The sequence below is a fragment of the Populus trichocarpa genome, chromosome 14, assembly GCF_000002775.5.
Source record: "Populus trichocarpa isolate Nisqually-1 chromosome 14, P.trichocarpa_v4.1, whole genome shotgun sequence".
NCBI lineage: Eukaryota > Viridiplantae > Streptophyta > Magnoliopsida > Malpighiales > Salicaceae > Populus > Populus trichocarpa.
The window spans coordinates 1,575,573-1,597,287 of NC_037298.2; the positions used below are offsets into that span (position 1 = coordinate 1,575,573).

At 34.6% G+C, this 21,715-nt stretch overlaps 4 protein-coding genes across 6 annotated transcripts; 3 read left to right on the forward strand and 1 right to left on the reverse strand.

Annotated features, from left to right (window-relative positions):
• Positions 1 to 1,299: 1,299 nt before the first annotated feature.
• On the reverse strand, positions 1,300 to 2,820 carry LOC18104863 (uncharacterized acetyltransferase At3g50280). The gene has a single exon (XM_006374843.3). It carries the CDS (start codon positions 2,771 to 2,773, stop codon positions 1,391 to 1,393), a length of 1,383 nt encoding a protein of 460 aa, XP_006374905.2. The 5' UTR covers positions 2,774 to 2,820; the 3' UTR covers positions 1,300 to 1,390.
• Positions 2,821 to 4,690: 1,870 nt separating this feature from the next.
• Positions 4,691 to 6,344, forward strand: LOC112326218 (uncharacterized acetyltransferase At3g50280-like). Its single transcript, XM_024593560.2, has one exon. It carries the CDS (start codon positions 4,825 to 4,827, stop codon positions 6,190 to 6,192), a length of 1,368 nt encoding a protein of 455 aa, XP_024449328.2. The 5' UTR covers positions 4,691 to 4,824; the 3' UTR covers positions 6,193 to 6,344.
• A 1,530-nt stretch (positions 6,345 to 7,874) lies between these two features.
• LOC112326217 (uncharacterized acetyltransferase At3g50280) lies at positions 7,875 to 9,443 on the forward strand. Its single transcript, XM_052446999.1, has one exon. The coding sequence runs from the start codon at positions 7,954 to 7,956 to the stop codon at positions 9,319 to 9,321; it is 1,368 nt and encodes a 455-aa protein (XP_052302959.1). The 5' UTR covers positions 7,875 to 7,953; the 3' UTR covers positions 9,322 to 9,443.
• Positions 9,444 to 14,742: 5,299 nt separating this feature from the next.
• Positions 14,743 to 18,245, forward strand: LOC18104865 (NAC domain-containing protein 72). Of its 3 annotated transcripts, XR_002977919.2 has the most exons (4): positions 14,747 to 15,334; positions 16,105 to 16,386; positions 17,137 to 17,759; positions 17,851 to 18,245. XR_002977919.2 is itself a non-coding variant. In XM_024585837.2 (3 exons), exons 1-3 carry the CDS (start codon positions 14,855 to 14,857, stop codon positions 16,544 to 16,546), a joined length of 810 nt encoding a protein of 269 aa, XP_024441605.2. In that variant the 5' UTR covers positions 14,743 to 14,854; the 3' UTR covers positions 16,547 to 17,084. The 3 variants fall into 3 exon arrangements, 2 of the variants coding, with proteins under 2 accessions (XP_024441605.2, XP_024441604.2); XM_024585837.2 differs by lacking the exons at positions 17,137 to 17,759; positions 17,851 to 18,245 and adding an exon at positions 16,499 to 17,084 and having other exon boundaries at positions 14,743 to 15,334; XM_024585836.2 differs by having other exon boundaries at positions 17,137 to 18,245.
• The last annotated feature ends 3,470 nt before the right edge of the window (positions 18,246 to 21,715 follow it).

Sequence of the window (21,715 nt, forward strand, 5' to 3'; positions counted from 1 at the left end):
CATACGTTTGTTTTTAAGTTTTTCTAACACAAAATATTAAAGCGTATACATAAGTATTTGTTGCTACGTAATAATATTGATCGATGGGATCTAATAGACTTACAAATTTTCAACAAAAAGTGGTTTCAGACATAAATGATAAACAATTATATTGTTAATTTTCAGACGTAAAACAATAAATAAATAAAGTAGGAAAGAGAAGTCATCGTGGATGGACCATGGAATGATTATAACAATCATCCTAATATTCACTTTAAGATTTTATTCTGTCTTAGTTAATATTGTTTATGGGTGTCAAACTTTATTATTATTATTATTATTATTATTATTATTAAATACTCTAACAGTGAAAGATTTATATTATTATTGTGTTTATTTTTGCATTTTATTCAATTTCATTAATTAGGTGACCTTTTTCAATAAAAATAATGGTAATAAATAAAAAATAGACAACACCTTCAAGATGAGAAACAATATTTCTCCTTTAAAATATAAAGAATAACATAGAAAATAGAATTAGTTTGAATACGATTTTCATTTTGTTATTTTTCTTCAAATATAAAACAATGCAATATGAACATATTTTCAGGTTGAAAAATATTCGAAAGTGTTTTTTTAATTTTTATTTTAAATAAAATGAAAATAAAAAGGAATAATTATATATTGTTTTTACTAAACAATCCCTAAGGTCTTGTGAATTCGTTTTTCTAAGTTTTTTTTTCCTAAGGAATGTAATCCCGTCAATATTGAATAATAAGCATATGCTCTGTATTGTAGTCTCACCTACTTCCCATTAAACAGTTCCAATTTGCAATTATTGATGGCTTAATATTTTAATAATGTCAGATTGGGCCAAACTTAAAGGACCTGGGCTGTGAAGAAAAAAAAGTATGACAGGCGGATGGGCTGACTAGACAAGTTGCCCAACCGACCAGCAAAAGTGAGAGCAGGCAAGTTGGGCCGAAGGACCAAACCTTACCGCAAGAAAAAGAATAGGGTCTGGCTAAGTTCGGCCACATGGCCTAACTGGATAGATGATTGGGCCAAAGGCCCAACCATCCAAAAAAACCCAGGTTGTTAATATCGATATTATACTAATCTTATTAATTTTTTTATTAATTTTTATAGTGTTTTTCTAAAAAACGATTTGCTAACCAATCATTTTAATTAGTGAACTAATGCGTTTTAAAGGGGTGAAAAAAAAACATAAAATATTCAGTGGGAAATTATTGTAGAAACACTGCTATAATTATTAACGAATACTGTAATGAAAAACAAATTAAAAAAAAAAACACAAAATTTAACACGACTTAACTTTTATTTTTTACCAAGTCAAAATAAGATCACATAATATATATTTATAGTAAATCTTAGATCGTCCAGTAAAAACCTAGCCACTCATTAACTCCTTGTCAGATGGGGAGACAACATCCATGAACTCCTTATCAGATTCTAAAGCGGACATTTCATCAGGGGAGAGGCAAATCTCTAACTCTATACTTCCTCCACCTTCATGTCCAGGATAAGCTGACGCTTTCCCGCTGAACTTATGTGCATATCCACTGCGAAGTGCCAAAGCCTTCCCCAGTCCAAATTCATTCCCATACTTGTTGAATCTTGGTGAGCTCCCCATCATCACACTATGGGGATCAAACAACTTGCCTATCTGGTAAATAAACCGAGACTTTAACCACAAGTTGAGAAACTCCCTTGCCTTTTCATCACTGTGGCTCACCACAGCTTGATGTAACTGCCATGCTGCCCATCCAAGATTCTGCTCCAGCAACTCACCTACGGTTGAAACCCCAGCTTTCAGTGCCTGAATTGAGTTTCCAAAGTAGTCAGGAGATAATGGTGGATTCAATCTTGAACGATTATTGATAGCCATTCTGCAACAGGTTACTTGATCATGAGGTAGATTGCGTGCGCGTGTTATGCATCTCCAAACAAGAGCAGACAGGGACTGGAAAGATGAAATCTTGTTGGTGTTGGACTCTGCGTTGGCTTTTGCTTTGAGTCTTGCAATAGATTCTGATGAGAAGTGAAACATCCTTTCCTTGAGTAAAGGTGCTTCAAACGGGCTTAAGAATTGGTCATGGTGGGTGAAAGGAAGACTCAGTGCTGGACCATGACCATCAGGAAACCAGCGGTTGAGAACAGGCGGGCGCGATATCGAGACATCGTCTCCTTTCCCTTGAAAGATTTCAGACCACATATTAAAGAAATGCCAGAAAGAGGATCCATCAACGATACTGTGATTAACGGAACATCCGATGAAGATGCCATCAATTAGCTCTGTCACTTGAATTGTCAGCAAAGATTTGGTGTGACCATCATGGTTGAGGGCTCTATCATGGTCGAAGAATGACTGAACAACCAATGGCACATAAGTAGGTGAAAGAACATCTGATGCAGTGAGGTCAACTGTTGCATAGGTAAATCTAGCTCCTGGACTGTTATTGCAGTCCACGAAGACCACATAGGAAGGCGGGTTCTCACTCTTCGATGTTGCAAGGCGTCCGGCTAGCGGGTAGAAATGAACGAGAGTGAGAGAGAGGGACTGCTTTAGATCTTCCAAGAAATCCATGATCTTGAAACCCTGTTGATTTTCTGTTTTTGGTGGTTTGGCAAAGAGAAGCCCCTTTTGAATATATTGAACAGAAAGCATAACAAGATCCCATGGTGCCAAATAATAAGGTTGTCTTGCTTCTTCTACGATGTGTTTGGGCTTGATAAAGCACTCTGAGATGGGCGTGACAGTAAGAGGATTCATTGCGACAAGGATCCTCGTCTGCCTATCTTGCTCTCTTTAGATTTACAGCTTCAGCTTTTATAGCCGTCGCTAGGCGAGCCTGTTTGACACCGTACTACTTACTATTTTTCAAAGTTTTTTTTTTCAAAAATATATATTACATCAAAAAAATTTAAAAACACCAATAAAAAAATATATTTGTTCATTTCCACCGCAAACATTGGTATTAAAAAAACATTGATGTTCCTGGCAATTCCTTTTTGGAAACCTTTTTGTTTAACGAATACAACCCGGTCAACATTGAACAAGTTAGCGTATGCTCTGTGCTATAGTTTCACCTACCACCCATTTGACAATTCCGCTGTGGTTGGTTGTTGATCATAATCACAAAAAATTAAAAAATATTTTAAAAGACATAGTGATTTATTGTGCTATATTCGTTGTAGAATATAGCTATTTCTTCTTTTGTTTTTTTTATTATTAATTTAATCCTCCAATCAAAGAATTATTCTTCCCTCTAATTTATTTTGATTTTTATTTTCATCTTTTTTTTAATTGCTATTTTTTATTTTAGATTCTTTCGTGTAATTAATTTTTTTCTAATTTTATCATTCGACATTTGATTAGTTGAGGATTGTACTTCTCGATTTTTTCATATACAGTGCTTCCGATCTAATGATCCTTGTTATGAGTTTTAAAAGTTATTTATCGCGTAGTTTCAAACTCGACCCCGAGGTCAACCCATTGCAAGTCGCTGGTCAGGTGTGTTGACCGGCATTAACCCTATTAGGTGGGTTGAACTGGGTTAACCTGAGACAATCTAATTTTTTAATTTTATAAAAATAACATCATTTAAAAAGAAGGTCAACGGGTTTTGACTATATTTTTCCAAGGTTAATTGGGTTGCAGACAACTCAATTTTTTTATTGTATCATACCATGTCATTTTTTCTCTCTATTTTTGTTGAAACCCCGGCGTAGACCTTGGGTCACGTGTCAAATTGTCAAGTTGGGTTTTAAAATAGTAATTTGTCAGGTTATCTAGATCTCATTACTTGAGTCATAGGTTTTGCCGGCTTTTTATTACCCAAGTTACATGTTTATCACACAACCTCGAGTTTACTCAAACCAAGTTGTTTTGTTTTTTTTTTTTTAAATCCAATCACACTCTTTCAAAGTGTTTGTTTTTTTCAAGTTATTATGGCATTTGTTTTTTTAAAAATTATCCGCTTATCATTACCAATATTTTTTTTTATCATTTCATTAAATTAAAACTAACTTCTTCAACCCTACCGGAGCTACAATCCGAGTGGTTTCATTTTCTTATTCTTTTGATGCGTGTGAGTACTGGAACCTAGATATCATTTTTTACACACACAAAAAGTGGATCCGCGATGAAGCCTGGGCTAATTGCTATTTGAAAGCAACAGCAAATGAAAAGGAAAATCAATGAAATAATGTTTAACTAGGTATATAAAATGCTTAGCACCTCTTAATCACCAAAATGGAAAAAAAATAATGATCCCCTAGCAGATGAGGTACCTCCACTCCGGTTGAGCAGTTGCCTCCTTGTATTGTCGTTTTGGAAGCCATTACTTCTGCTCAAAAACAGACTCTGTCATAGAACAGAAAAACATGTTACATCACCAATTTATGCATGAAACGAACTTAAATAAACATTAAGAGTGTGTTGAGTAATAGAATATTACTATATTTTTCCAGGAAAAACAAAAAATGTAACATGAAAAATCAAGTTTGTGTAATTAAAATATAGTGTTTTCATAAATTAGAAAAATGATAAGGTATTTTTTTATTTTTTTCATGACAAAAATAATGGCATAACTTTTGATTAAGGTAAATTTCACTTTTTTTCATGTAAGTTTTTATTTTATTGAAACGGAATAAAAGAGCAAGTGAAATAATTATCTGATAAATAAAAAAATTTAATAGAGTTTTCCTTCCAAGATTTGGGCAGCAAGAAATTGAATAGAAGCTGCGGCTATAAGCGCTGAAGCTACAAATCTGAAGTGGGCAAGATAAGGAGAAGAGTAACCAACTAGTGCCCTTCTTGCAATGAATCCCACTACTGTCAAACACATCACAGAGTGCTTTCTCAAGCCCAAACACATCGTAGAGGAAGCAAAACAGCCTTATTATTTGTCACCATGGGATCTTGCTATGCTTTCTTCTCACTATATTCAAAAGGGACTTCTCTTTGCCAAACCACCACAAACAGAAAATCAACTGGGCTTCAAGATCATGGATTTCCTGGAAGATCTCAAGCAGTCCCTCTCTCTCACTCTTGTTTATTTCTACCCGCTAGCCGGACGCCTTGCAACATCAAAGAGTGAGAACCCACCTTCCTACGTGGTCTTCGTGGACTGCAATAACAGTCCAGGAGCTAGATTTACCTATGCAACCGTTGACCTCACTGCATCAGATGTTCTTTCACCTACTTATGTGCCATTGGTTGTTCAGTCATTCTTCGACCATGATAGAGCCCTCAACCATGATGGTCACACCAAATCTTTGCTGACAATTCAAGTGACAGAGCTAATTGATGGCATCTTCATCGGATGTTCCGTTAATCACAGTATCGTTGATGGATCCTCTTTCTGGCATTTCTTTAATATGTGGTCTGAAATCTTTCAAGGGAAAGGAAATGATGTCTCCATCTCGCGCCCACCTGTTCTCAACCGCTGGTTTCCTGATGGTCATGGTCCAGCACTGAGTCTTCCTTTCACCCACCATGACCAATTCTTAAGACCGTTTGAAGCACCTTTACTAAAGGAAAGGATGTTTCACTTCTCATCAGAATCAATTGCAAGACTCAAAGCAAAAGCCAACGCAGAGTTCAACACCAACAAGATTTCATCTTTCCAGTCCCTGTCTGCTCTTGTTTGGAGATGCATAACACGCGCACGCAATCTACCTCGTGATCGAGTAACCTGTTGCAGATTGGCTACCAATAATCGGTCAAGATTGAATCCACCATTATCTCCTGACTATTTTGGAAACTCAATTCAGGCACTGAGAGCTGGGGTTGCCACAGCAGGTGAGGTGCTGGAACAGAATCTTGGATGGGCAGCATGGCAATTGCATCAAGCTGTGGGGAACCACAGTGATGAAAAGGCGAGGGAATTTCTCAACTTCTGGCTAAAGTCTCCTTTTATTTACCAGATAGGCAAGTTGTTTGATCCGCATACTGTGATAATGGGGAGCTCACCAAGATTCAACAAGTATGGGAATGAATTTGGACTGGGGAAGGCTTTGGCACTTCGCAGTGGATATGCACATAAGTTCAGCGGGAAAGCATCAGCTTATCCTGGACATGAAGGTGGAGGAAGTATAGACTTGGAGATTTGCCTCTCCCCTGATGAAATGACTGCTATTGAATCTGATAAGGAATTCATGGATGTTGTCTCTCCATCTCCTTGTTAACAGTCCAGCTAGCCGCAGAGTACTTAATTGGCAAAAAAGCTGTGCCAAGCAGATGATCACCATGTCTCTTTTTCTTTTTTGCTAAGAACACAAATCAATAATTTACTCTGCATCTGTACTGAAAATGCATTGAAAAGATTTGTGTTTTTCAATTATTTCCCACAAATAATTTACACCTTCCTCAGGAGCCAAAGCATTCACAGCAAAAATCATTTCCCACTGAATAATATTTTGGTTTTTTTTCACCCCTTTAAAACGTATTAATTCACCAATTAAAATGATTGGTTAGCAAATCTTTTTTTAAAAAAAATATATAATTAATAAAATTTTCTAACCTAATGGTCAATATGTTTCACTTGGGTTGAAAGCCTATACATAATAGCAAATTATGTGTATAAAATTATGACAATGAATCATAAAATAATTTCATTCTTTATATTTTTTTCGTAAGCCTATGAGTCACTTTACCTATATTTTAAAATTTCGGTTTCAATTTTCAAATTCAAAATGGTGTTTTGCTATGAAGAGGAGATGTAGGGTTGAGATTTACTTAGGCTTAGCTAAGGGAATAAAAGATGGAGCTGCAAACGAGAGTAACAGGTTAGGAGTGTCACTTAACCAAAAATATAATTTAAAGAATCAAAATAATATTATTTTGATTGAATTTTCTAAAAAATAAAAATTAATGGATTAAAAATTGGGTTTTGACATTAATTATGAAAAAAATAATAAATTCATTTACATGTTATTCTGAAATTTGAACTCAAGAACAGAGGAACAAGCCTTTTTAATCATTGTATCAATATCCTAGAGTTCTTATTTTAATATTCCAATTAACAATGAGTTATAACTTAATTAATATTAATATACCTTAGACTTCAAGTTCGAATCTCTTCTTGTCCTACTCGCACCCACTGTAAGTATAGCTAGATAAATCATGAACTCGCCGTGATTATTGGTATGGAATAATTAGTTTAAGATTTTATGTACCAGATTGATAAATACAAATGATTCAAAAAATTGTTAAAATGGATAATTAGTTATTTACTGCGGATATTTAAGATAATTAAATCTATATTTTCATATTTTATAGGATTCTTGCTTAATAAAACTCCATACTTTTACAACAATGATTATGTTTTTATGGGGTCTTAGACCAAATTAACAAGCAGTTCATATTCTCCCCAAATCATCAACGTGCCTCCTTTAATACTAACCTCCCTCAGAGTTAATTATAGCACCACCCTGTACCACCACCAAAAAGAGATAGAAGCCATGAAAGGGAACAGCACGACAGAAGGGAGGAGTTTGACCTTACTTGAAAGGTCAATTTATTTATTCAAGATTCAACCATTTGGCATTTGAAATGCTGAGGCTGGGATTTCATATCATGAAAAACGAAAAGGAATTAACAGCAATTTGCTTGATAATAAGAAAGAAGATTAGTTGTAATCTCGTGTGATTAACAGGGTATTGGACAGGAGCAAACTTTCTTGCCCACATGGAATTATCAAATGGGAAAGGACATAATTAAAACAATAAACCATCAACAGTTGCTAATTGGAATTATCAAATGGGAAGGTGGCGAAACTACAATACAGAGCCCTTAAAAGAAGGAATTGACAGGAACTTAAATATTTATTTACTACCAAGAAATTGAATAGAAAACTTTAGGCTTAGCTGAGGGAATAAAAGCTGGAGCTGCAAATCTGAAGTGGGCAAGATAGGAAGAAGAGTAAAACAAGTAGTGCCCTTCTTGCAATGAATCCCACTACTGTCACACACATCTCAGAGTACTTTATCAAGCCCAAACACATCGTAGACGAAGCAACACAGCCTTATTATTTGGCACCATGGGAACTTGCTATGCTTTCTTCTCACTATATTCAAAAGGGACTTCTCTTTGCCAAACCACCACAAACAGAAAATCAACTGGGCTTCAAGATCATGGATTTCTTGGAAGATCTCAAGCAGTCCCTCTCTCTCACTCTTGTTCATTTCTACCCGCTAGCCGGACGCCTTGCAACATCAAAGAGTGAGAACCCACCTTCCTACGTGGTCTTCGTGGACTGCAATAACAGTCCAGGAGCTAGATTTACCTATGCAACCGTTGACCTCACTGCATCAGATGTTCTTTCACCTACTTATGTGCCATTGGTTGTTCAGTCATTCTTCGACCATGATAGAGCCCTCAACCATGATGGTCACACCAAATCTTTGCTGACAATTCAAGTGACAGAGCTAATTGATGGCATCTTCATCGGATGTTCCGTTAATCACAGTATCGTTGATGGATCCTCTTTCTGGCATTTCTTTAATATGTGGTCTGAAATCTTTCAAGGGAAAGGAGATGATGTCTCCATCTCGCGCCCACCTGTTCTCAACCGCTGGTTTCCTGATGGTCATGGTCCAGCACTGAGTCTTCCTTTCACCCACCATGACCAATTCTTAAGACCGTTTGAAGCACCTTTACTCAAGGAAAGGATGTTTCACTTCTCATCAGAATCAATTGCAAGACTCAAAGCAAAAGCCAACGCAGAGTTCAACACCAACAAGATTTCATCTTTCCAGTCTCTGTCTGCTCTTGTTTGGAGATGCATAACACGCGCACGCAATCTACCTCGTGATCAAGTAACCTGTTGCAGATTGGCTACCAATAATCGGTCAAGATTGAATCCACCATTATCTCCTGACTACTTTGGATGCTCAATTCAGGCACTGAGAGCTGGGGTTTCCACAGCAGGTGAGGTGCTGGAGCAGAATCTAGGATGGACAGCATGGCAATTGCATCAAGCTGTGGTGAGTCACGGTGATGAAAAGGCAAGGGAATTTCTCAACTTGTGGTTAAAGTCTCCGTTTATTAACCATATAGGCAAGCTGTTTGATCCGCATAGTGTGATGATGGGGAGCTCGCCGAGATTCAACAAGTACGGGAATGAATTTGGGTTGGGCAAGGCTTTGGCACTTCGCAGTGGATATGCACTTAAGTTCAGTGGGAAAGCATCAGCCTATCCTGGACATGAAGGTGGAGGAAGTATAGAGTTGGAGATTTGCCTCTCCCCTGATGAAATGACTGCTATTGAATCTGACAAGGAGTTCATGGATGTTGTCTCTCCGTCTCCTTGTTAACAGTCCTGCTAGCAGCAGAGTACTTAGTTTGCAAAAAAGGCCCAGTTGATTATCATCATGTCTCTCTCTGTTTTTTGGTTTTTTTTTTTCAATCTCAGAACACATAAATAATTTACGTCTTACTCAAGAGCCAAAATCGAACTCTACTCATATAAGGAATTCAACAAACCTCTCTCTCAGAAGTAAGTCTCTCCTCCACATTGAACATCGAACACGACTCCCCCTCCAATAAAGCATCTTCATAATTCGAGTATAATGCCACTACCTTCTTCCTCAATCATGTACGACGAAGAAAACCATGAAAGTGCACATTCACTCAATTTTTGGCTGACAACAATGGGAACTCAACCAGCCATGCCACACTTGTCTCGGTTGAACTTAGCTTCGCTGCCACTTGTTAGGGAGACTTTTAGTAGAAGTTACTTGAACTGATATATTTTTTTATTTTTAAAATTATTTTTGATATAGCACATTAAAATAATTTGAAAATATTAAAAAATATTAATTTAAAATAAAAACAATTCAATTTTTTTAAAAGCATTTTATATATATATATATATATATATATATATATATATATATATATATATAAAAACAATCAACCCTAAACAATGAACACCACTTTAATCTAAAAACCTAGACTAATGTTTTTTGGATTTCTCTTATATATTAACACCCCAAATTTCTTATTTTTAATGGATGTGAGATTTCCCACTCGCATATAAAACTCAGCACTCTTAAGCAGTGTTAATTGTTAGGCAAATGAGTTGGACAAGCTTTTGTAAACCGCACCCATTTCATGAAATATTTCTAAAGCATCGTTGGCGTGAAGCCAGAAAAACACAACCTTTTATCATAGCATTCAACGATAAGATACCAGGTTGAATGCAAAATTAACAGAATGTCTGAAGGACATGCGAAACTAGACGAGGTTTTGCAGTGCCATAGGTGATGGGACCAGTACGATCATAGACCAGTATAAATATTACCTAGCTCTTAGCAAGTGAGCCACCACGCAATGAGATTAATGGAACCCACTTGACTGAAATGCACTTTTTTTCATAATGCGTTTGCGGGTCACCGGCCAAATTATTTTTATTAAGATTTTAGCTTTTTATTTTTTTATTAGATATTAATTCGGCCCATTTAGATTGGGTGAACCAATTGAATAAGCTTGATTGATTTAATGTATTGTTCAATTCAATTGAAAACCTGCTCGAATCGGGCTCTAGTTCTAATTTCTTTTACTCAACTCATCCACTCAAACCCAGAATTATATGGGAAAGAGACAAGGATGGTAAATGCAAGAAAAAACTCTTGCCGGAGTTTATATTATGACGATTATACTAATCTCTATAAAGTAAATCTATCACAAGATTGAATTATTATAATCAAGCATGGCCTCTATCACAAGTTTATATTACTTTTTCACAAATTCAAATCCTTTCTGCAAGGGTGAAAAAACTAGTGATTAGTTTAAGTGGTGTAACCCATGCTTTCAGAAAAATAATATTAATTTGATATTTTTTTATATTGAAACATGTTTTGCATAGTTTGGATACAAATAATTTTAGTGTATGTTTGGTGTTATGATATATGGTAATATATTTTAAAAGTATTTTTTATTTAAAAATATATTAAATTAGTTTTTTTATCAACCTATCAAAATTTTATTGTTGAAATGTATTAAAAAACATTAATTATAAAGCAAATACATTTTTACAGTTGAAAATACGGTCACTTTTAGGAGTATTATTACTTATTGCTAGTTTGGGCCTTGGGCCAGTGCGCAGCCGGAAAACAAAATAGGTAGCACTGCCTAAATCATTGGAAAAAAAAGTACCTTCCCCCCCCCCCCCCCCCCCCCCCTCCAGTGCCAGTGGTATCTCCGCGTGTAAAAAAAGAAAAACTCACCCGAAACCACAGGTCGGTTCCCCAGGTTGGAAACATCGGTTTCGCCTTGTGTCCCTTTCAATGATTCCTTGTCCTACTCGCACACACCGCATGTATACCTAGATAAATTACAAACTCGCGTGTTACGCTAAACACGTGCTCACTAAACTCCATCCATCAACTCGTGGAGCGAGTACCAAGTTAACCACCGTCTCATACTCTCCCCAAATTATCAACGTGTTTCCTTTCATACTAGCATCCCTCAGAGCTATACCATCACTCTATACCACCTCAAAAAATAGAAGCCATAAAAAGCAACAACACAGCAGGACGGGGAGCTCAGCATACCTCGTAGGTCATGTTAGTTCTTCTTCATTCCACGTTGACCAATCAAAACCCAGTCGCCGTCAACCCATACCCCATCAGACAGCCAACTCAGCTCGGGACAGGACAAATTTTTCCACGGTGTGGGTCCTCTGACAATTTGACAACGAAAAAGGTAAGGTCGTTGCTCCTTCCTAATCAACCTGCAATATTTACCGCCCACCAGGCTCCGTTTGTTTGCCTGCAAATACATTAATAAAAAATACTACAAGATATATAACATTGTTTTAAAAAATATTAAATTATTTTTAACTTATTCTCTACAACACTATTTGATAATAAAAAATATGTTTTCGTTTATTTTTATGATAAAATCAAATATCAAACAATAACAAAATTTTTAAAAAATTATTTTATATAAAATTCATCAATACAAGGAAATCATTTTTCAACAACGCAAATGGGGCCTTAATTTTATAGTAATATCGAGGGCTCGATGGATGGACTTCACATATTACCAAACCAGCAAGCATGGATGGTAGAGGATTCATTTCATGTGTATTGCATTATTCATAGCGTAAATAGCTAGATTAAAACTCCACTAGAAATTACTTTCATTCTTGACATGAAAATTGGTTAAAAATGCAAAGTCAAGCAAAATTTAAAAAATAATCAATATTATTAAAAATAATATTTGACATATATATCCATAATGAATAGGCTTACAGAGTAAGTAAAAGATGCATTGAAATGTTGTTTTCATAGCTCTTAAATCTAGGTCTTGTTCAATGCAAGTTAATTTGAAAATTTTGTAATTTAAAACCCGGCTCAAAGTGAATATAAACTTGAATAAAAAAACAATAACTCAGTAAAAATAGATGAATTGGGCTGAATTTTTAGTGATTTGATTAATCTAGCTAAACCCAGTTTAAATTTGTTTCAGATTTCAGGTGTGTTTGGTATTGTGATAGCTGTTGTGGTTATGGTTTAAAAAAAAATTGTTTTATAAAAATTACTTTTAGTTGAGGTTAATTTGAAAAAATATATATTTGGTTAAAACTGTGGTTGAAATTGAAGTTGAACAAAAAGTAGTTTAATGTGTTTGGTAAAAAAATGCTTTTCAAACTGAGATTATGAAATAATTTAAAAATATATATATTAATATTGATAGTTTTTCATTGAAATATTATTGATTTAACTATTGCTATTACATCATAAAATAAATAATATTTTATATAAAATATTTTTTATTGTTTCATTAAACAATCTATAATTCTATTACATACAAAATCCATCCGACAAAAACTATATTTTTTATTATTTTATAAGCATGAAATTTAATAAATATTATTATTATTAAAAAACATGATATATTTAAACATCATGCTTTTAAAATACAACAATTTTAAATATTATAATTTAAAAACATTTTTAAAACACAATAACTTAAAATATTTGTTTTGAAAGTGCGAAATCAATTATAATGGAAGATATTTTTTTTTATCCCATCAGTGAGAGCTAGCCGAAACCTGAAAAAAAACAACTCAGCATAAAGATTTGATATTATTTTTCTTCCTTGCCTCTATTATTTTTAGATGGGTTCTATCAATAGCTTAGGGGGTTGTGACCAAGAGGAGCAACTAGCGAAAAGGAGGAGGTCGACGTGCAGGAGCTGCTGAAGGAGATTCTGTCACGGCTTGGACAGATCGGGTTTGGTTGAAGGTGGAGTTGGTTCTGCTATTACATACGTAGTAGCTGTTGTTGCTGACCACGGTGAAGAGGGGAGGAGTTGTTGGCTGTCGGCTGAAGGATGAGAGCCTTTTGTGTTGTTGGTGGTGAGGAGTTGCTTGCTGTGAGCTGAAGGGAAGGGCTTGGTGTTGACAGTGGAGAGTGAAACGTAAAAATATAGAACGCTGGATGAGAATTGAGAAGCATAAAAAAATTGCTTCGTCAAAATCTGAGGTTGAACCTCATTTTTGGTGGGTCCCATGAACCAAACCGTAGCTTTATTTTTTAACCCAACACTATATTATCTGTGTTTGAACAAAAACGCAACAGCTACCGCAAAGACAAACGGCCTCTCAATCAGCTACAATGCCTTTTTTTTCAAAAATAAAAGATGAAACAATACTAGTTAATTAAAAATAATTGATTTTAAATGTCTCGATAATATAATAGTTCAAACTCTTTTCCGTGTGGAATCTAGGGTCCAAAAACTATCTACCAAATTTCTTATACCCTGTTTCAAAACAAATCACATTCTAAATTGAATTTAATTTATAAGCAAAATTGAATTCAAATGATAATCTATTACAATTTTTATATTTATAATAAAATATTAAACTATACAATTAAATTTAATTATACTATTTTAAATACATATGAAAATTAATTGAATTAACAATCTCACCTAGTTTGTCCTTAATATAGAAAAAATAAAAAGAAATACTCGGGAAAAAAACCAAAAAAATCTAGAAAAAAAGAAGAAAAAAAGAAAAGGGAAGATTGATAATATACCTTACGAGGAACACGAATATAATGACAAGGACTGATGCCGAGTAGAGAAAGAAAGGATATTATATTGTTAAGGATTTTTAAAAGAAAAAAATGAGGCGTCTGATAATAACCAAGCAAGAACAATGTTTTGTATTAATATTATTTTTAGAATATTGTTTTGAACATTTATTGTGAGAGAGGTTATCGTAGCAACTTTTGCACATTGTTTATTAATTAAATTCCATTTAAAATTTAAATTAATTCAAACTATAAAATTTATTTAACCCTTCAAATTAAATTAAATTCACATAATTCTAAACATACTTGTGGGTTAAAAAAAGAAACTTAGGGCATGTTAGGCATTATTTTAGTTCCGGTTTTAAAAAGTTAAATTTTAAAAAATATATTTGGTTAAAATTAATGTTTTGATGAATTTTTAAATATAAAATAATTTTTCATAAATGAACGAGTGAAAAATTCAGAAATTATTTGCCCAACTAAATAGTTTTTTTTCTTTGACAAAAAAAAAAAAAACCCTACCATATTACCAAACGTTGTCTAAAGATAGGATAAGCTCCGCTAGAAAGCATGACAATTTTTCACACTCCACGCAGGTTACTGTAAAAGTCCACATTTGACTCGTGAATAAATAAAACTAGGAAAAAAAAAAAAGAACAGAGAAATTAAGGTGTGGTTGGCAGATGAAGCGAACATACACTAGAGTAGCACCAGAGTGAGCGAAAAACTTCAAGGGCACGCATCTTTTTCTCTATATACAAACCCCCTTCGACCCCCCAAGGCTTTTTCCTTTGCTGCGCTCATGAATACTTCAATGGAAGAGAGCAACACAAACCCCAAAACGCTGTCGTCTTCACTCCCACCTGGTTGCCGATTTTACCCTTCCGACGAACAACTCTTCTGTTACTACCTCAAAAACAAGAACCGCACCGTTCCTAACGACACCGATGACGTCAACGGCTATGATTTGATTAAGGAGCTGGATTTGTACGATTACGAGCCGTTTGATTTACCTGAGAATGCGTGCTATGCGTATGGTTATAAAGCGAGGAAGAGACACTGGTATTGTTATACGAAGGAGCAAGTTGGGGTTCCGAGGAGGAAGGCAAAAGGAGGGTTTTGGAGGATAAGTGGTAGGGTTAGGGATGTTGTGGTGGGTCCAGGTGGGGAGGCGGTCATGGGTACAAGGACTAGGTTTGTTTTTTACATGGGGAATTCTGTTAAGAGTGCAGTCAGGACTGGTTGGGTTTTGTACGAGTATGCTCTTGTCGATCATGCTAAGGTAAATTTTAATTTCCGGGCCTGCTTGTTAATTTTTGCTGAGTAATTAGTTGTCTTATTTTGATTAAGAGTATGGATTTTATGATTTTATTGGAGAGTTTATGGAGGGTGAAATTTCAGGGCTTTAATTATAGGTCTAGGATCTTGTGAATGCCTGTAATTCTATGCCTGCATCGTGAAATGAATCTTGTTTTTATGCTTTGGGAATACTTGGAAGTGTTGGCATTGCGAGCTGTCGCATATTAGAGCTTATCGTTGTAATTAGTAATCTTTAATGAAGTAACATGGTCCTGTATGATGCTTTCTTAGGGTCAAGTAATGTAATTTTGCTTATAGTCCATATGTTAATCTGGATATTGCAGATGTACTTGTGTGAATTCAACTATCAATTAAGGAATTACCTCTGCAAAGTTGTTTTCTTTGATCAATTATGCAACTGATAGATGGACCTTGCTTCACATTTGTTGGTTACCTGGTTTCCACAGCTGACAAACAATCCTGAAAAACTGAAGTGAGATTAAGGAATTAACATGTCAAGTTGTTGTGTGTTATACCACTCATCTGTTTTTTGCATTTTGAAAAATTGAAGTGGTGTGTTATGATCTATTTAATATGTTTTATTGTATTGAGTTAATTTATTATTTATCTTCTCTATTGAGATTTTTCTATTTCGATTAAGTTTCAAAAAATTTGGCAATCTGGACACAGGATTATTTAATTCAATTGCCTCTTGTTACTATTAGGAAACCTCATTATGTGATCCACCTGCAGGCTTCATTTGTTCTATGTCGGGTATTTGTCAAGTCTCGTGGAGGAAATAGCATTTCAGAGAATGTTGTAAGTTCCTGTGCCGAAGAAAGTGTTTCTGCTTTACCCAGCATTGGTGCTCAGCATGATGAATTCCTCACACCAGACATTGCTGAGGCTAAGGGGCCTAATGACTTATCTAGATATTCTGCAAGATTGGATAGAGAGCTTGATGATCAAGTCACAACTAGACCTCTTTCTATTTCCAGTTTCCAGTTTCCATCAGACAGTCAATGCAACGAGGCGGTAAGATGCTTATAGTATTTGGGCCTGTTGATTTAGCTATATCATATCCACCATTATTGTGTTGCATCCCTGCTTCTTATTTTATTTTTGTCACATGTTCCCTTTCTTGCAGTGCTATTTTTTGTTCACACATAGCATGTACAATATGCATATGTGCTAAGGATTATTGCCTTTTCTATCTCAGCCTCACGACCACACGGGGAAGACTGTTATCAGGGTTTTTAAGTAGCATCACTTGCATTGGTGTAATTTACATGGATTTACATCTTAACAATATGGCTATTTTTTGTTCGATTGCAATATTTTTTTTTATATGCTTGTTTCAAATGAATGTGAAAAGTATGATTTGCAGTCAAGACCTCAAAGTTTACAGAGTTCCCAAAAAATACATGCAGCATTTTGACGACAAATATTCCATATTTTGACAAATAGTTGCAATATCTCAGTTGTCTCCTTATTTCCTTTGAGCCCTCGTTGAGATTTCAACCTTCATAATGTTCTCAATATCATGAAACTGCTTTTTTCTGTAATGCCCCAGTCTACCACATCTGTTACTATGTTATGTGGGTGATGCACATCTGCTACATATATATCTGTGACTTCTTTCTGAAGCCGTTTGGCATATTGTAGTGGCATACTATACATCAAATTTATCCAGCTTCCATGTTCATTCGGTCTGTTTTCTCATAATAAGTCCTATCTTTGTTTCCAAGGTACTAATATACATCCTTTTACTTGCCTGGAATGCAGGTTAGGAGGACATCTGGGCCTACTGGTGGTAACATGTATGTAGATGCTGAAACTTCCCAGCAGTTACAATCCATTTTAGAGGGAGATTTTATAGAGCTGGATGATCTTGTGGATTGATCATCCAAGTCAGAAGCTGATAGAGTTAGTTTTGAAGCTACGTGGATATTAACTTCAATTGTCAAGGTTCAGTTATTTTCAGATACAGTTAATTGAAGGAAGGGTTTGAAACCATAGAAGGAATTTATTGAAAGAGTTATGTTTTAAAAAATTGTGGATACCTGGATATATTCAGGTTTCACTTGCTACCTGAAACAGTATATTTGAGAAGCGGTTAAGAAACCATAGAAGGAATTGTCAAGGTTCAGTTATTTTCAGATACAATTAATTGAAGGAGGGATTTGAAAGTTTATTGAAGAGTGATATTTACAAAAATTGTGGTACCTGGATGCTCAGGGTTCACTTGCTACCTGAAACAGTATATCTGAGAAGTGGTTGAGAAACTATAAATAGAATTGATTGGAAGGGTAGTTTTGGATGAGATGTGGATACTAACCCTATCACTTAGGGTAGTATATTCAAGAAGGGGTTTAGAATCCATTGAAGGAATTGCTTCATCATTACAGGTAAATACATGCTACATCTTTGTTGTAGTTTTCTGCTTTCCTCTCCTATTAAAGGAACTGCTCAGCGATTCTTCGTGTAATTTATGTGCAGATTTCCTATGCCAGATATAAGACATTTTGCTCCAGTAGAATAGCAATGAGATCAATGTGTCAGATGATGGCAAGTTCGAATATAAAATCTTTGAGAATTGATTGCTTCACCTGACTTTGTGATCTCGCCGTTTTTCTATTGATGGCAGGGTGTTTCTTTGCATCTATGAGAAAATGTTAATTTCCCTATTTTGCCAGCTTTACTCTGGCAATTAGACTTGTTTCAGCTTATGTTCTGTTTTCTAGCATCTTAAAACATATTGTAAATTAGTCTCCTCTCCTCTCTCTAGGACCTCTAAGCTTACCCTGTCATGTATTCCATTTCTGAACTCTATTGTAGCATATTTGGATGGCTTTCTTATGAATGTGAATTCTAAATAAATCTTTTTATAATCCCATGCCGTTGTCTCTTGATTTATGTATATCTTCTTACCCTGTCAGCTGATGCAGAGTGAGATGCTGGTAAGACATATGAACTGGAATTGGTTATTAGCATTTTAACATGTCATCCCTTGCACTGTACATGTTATTGAGTTCATATTCCCTTTAGTGTTCTTAACATGGACTGCAGGTAGATTTGTACGATCAAACTGTACAGTTGGTTTTTATTTGAACAGATTTTTAATATACTTTCAAGATTCAGTTTTTTTTTTAATTATTGTTATTATTTTCGTTTTTTTAGTTGCAGACTTGTGGTTGATGATTGCCCAGCTCAACCTGTAGGAAATTTTGGGTTATTAATGGGTTGTTTGGGGGTTAAATATCCTGTGTCTGCTCCACCACCAACCTCTCTACCCTGGACAATATATATGATACATAGCTGCATTTGTTAATTGATCTCGAATTAGTGTCCTGCCGTTGAATAACATCTAGCAAGAGGACCTTGTACGATGGTTGTCTTTTTTCCTTAACTCATCCTTTCTTTTTCTTCCCCCTTTGAAGTCTAATCTTTGGCTTGGGCAGCTAGCATACTTTTCATTGATCAAGGATTTTATTCTGTTTGTTTTCCCCCCTTCCTTGATGCGAATGTAACACTTGACGATTTGTTTGCAGTCTTTATTTATCTTAGGGTATCCTTTGCGAGTTTTTTGTTTTTTATTAACGTGGGTGTCCGGGTCAGCTTGTGTGCACCTCGCCTAATCTTATGAATCCTGAGGTTAACGACTATGTAAATCTTTAGTGGTCCTGAGGTTTGTGGGATTTGAACTGGTGACTTTTAAAGAAAACTGGTGATTTTTAAAAAACAAACTTAGAATCTAACCAGTTAAGTTACATCCCTCGAGTAGTAACATTTTAATTAGGTTTTTTTTCCTACCCTCTTTTCTATTTAATTTTCTCAAGTGTTTGGATTTAATTTTCTCAAGTGTTTGGATTTAATTTTGGAGGGAGTTGTCATGTACTCGGTCAATATCCAGGATCCAACCTCCACCCCTCCTCGCATGCATGCCCACACTGTCACACAAGCTGTGATGGAGGTGGGTCATCTCAATCTTTCTTCTGTGTTCTACCAGGTTGAGGCTCATGAGTTCTGCTCCCTGAAATTAATTGCCTCCATAACCACACACACAACTATACCCCCTTGCTAGAGGACTCATTCTTCATCAGCATCCAGCCCATAAACTTACTGTGCCGCCCCAAATCCAATAGCTGCTAGTGTATTTTTTTTATTCCTTGTTCAAAAAGTCGAATTAACTTGATACAGAGAAAAGACTACACCGATGAAAAAGCAACCCTCTCTGAAAGAGAGGAGAGAAAACAAATAAAAAGGTACAAAATCACAATTAGGGACCAAAGCCAGTGAGAATCATAGGCCCTCGCCACTATTGAGATATGAACGGCAAGAGGTTAGACTTTTGAAAGAAGTTCGGAGGAACCTGCTTAGGTACCTTGCAAGGGACATGGTGTTTAGAGGGAGTGAGGTCCTTGTCACATTTGATTCGATAATTTATCCTAAAAAAGGTTTGATTTATTGAATTATTAGGTCAATATTTTTATAAAATAGTGTTGTTTTGTTTTCTTTAAATAAAATTTATTTAAAATTAACCCGACTAGATTTAGTTAGAAGTTAGAAACAATTGAACTTAATCATACAAACTTAGATTTATTAAATAAATATATATTTTTAATTCAATTTAAAAATTAACTCAAATTAAACTCCTATTCACAAATTAACACAATCATTTACACTTTCTTTCAAATTAGTAACTTTGCTAAGATCTACACCTTTTTCAAGCAAAGTAAATAGATACTACTTATGGAAGGTACTTGGATTCTTGTCCTAAAGATTGATACCCAACAAAATAAGCATCTCGATTTTGATAAATTCAACCTTCACAGAAGCCGACAATGCGCCTCTCAAAACATTTAACCATTATTACATGCTTTTAAGTCCTTTTTGCCATCACTCATGTCCTTTTCTTTTAACCATGCAAGGAAATAAGTGCATAAATAGTTAGTAAAAAAAAAACAGTAACAAGCTATTCGGTTTGCGGGGTGTTTTACGTGGCTTCTACTTTTCTTTTGTTTTTAAATATATTTTAAAAGTAATTTTAGCTTGAAAAAAATATTATATTGATGTTATTTTAGTAATTTATAATGATTTTAATATATTAATATCAAAAATTAAAAAAAAATATTAATATATTTTCAATAAAAAAACTATTTTAAAAATCAACATCCACTTGTCATTTACCCGCGGGTCTCAAATAAGTATACCTGCCACGTGTTCAAAATTTAATTTTTATGTGTAACAACTCAAAAACAGCTGTCCATTGCAAGTCACCTTAAAAAAAATGCAGTAATGGTAAAAGAAGAGGGTTAGTGTATAAGCTCCCTCATGGTAACAGCAGGATGCCATGATTCTTGACCAATCAGAATTGTTTGGAGCATGCATAGGCAGGGATATGCAGCTTGATGTCGATAACATGCCATGTGAGGTAGAACCTGTATAATTGTCTCTTGGTCAGCGTTGACTTGTGTATCGGCATAGAAGAGACCGGGATAGCTAGGATAAAATTCGTTCCAAAACTATTTTCGATTTATTTTTATATTCTCATTTTCATTTCTTTAACCACACACTCGATTTTCTACCAATCAATTTTTACTATTTTATTTATTTTGTTTGAGCAATGATCGCTCGAATCCTGCTTTTGGGCAACTGGCACAGGTATAGCTACTTCAAAGGAACAATCCATGAGAGTTAAAAAGAAATGATGACAAAATTATGATTGTTATTACTCATCTAGCAGATGGTGTTGGTGTTACGGTTTAATTGTAATTGTAATTTTGATTTTATTTTTTATTTTTTAGTTTTAAATTAATTTTTTAGATAATTTTAATACGTGAATTTAAAAAATAAATTTTAAAAAATAAAAAATATTTTGATAAATTTATAAGTGAAAAATATTTTGAAAAGTAACATTTACCGTGCTTCCAAACAGTCATAATAGGTTTTGCTTTTTAAAATGTTTTACATACCAAAAAAACATTAAATTTATATTTCTAAGTGTTTTTTTTTATGATTTTAATGTGTTGATGTTAAAAAAATTATGATGTATTTTCAAATGAAAATTATTTTTAAATAGCACCCTAAACCACATTACTAATTACACAATTCTCTTGCCACAAAATTATGATTATGAGCTTAAATTGAGTTTTAAATTGAATTAAAAAATAATTTAATGAGATTTAATTGATAAATTGAGTTTTTTAATGAGTTAATTCTATATTTTTTTCATAAAAATTCAAATTATTACCGTTTCAACTAGAATAATTAACTCCATAATTTAGTAATTCAATTTTTTTACATTAATTTACAAGCCGGTCTAACAATTATGCGCTGCAAAGAAATGATCCCGTGCTATTAT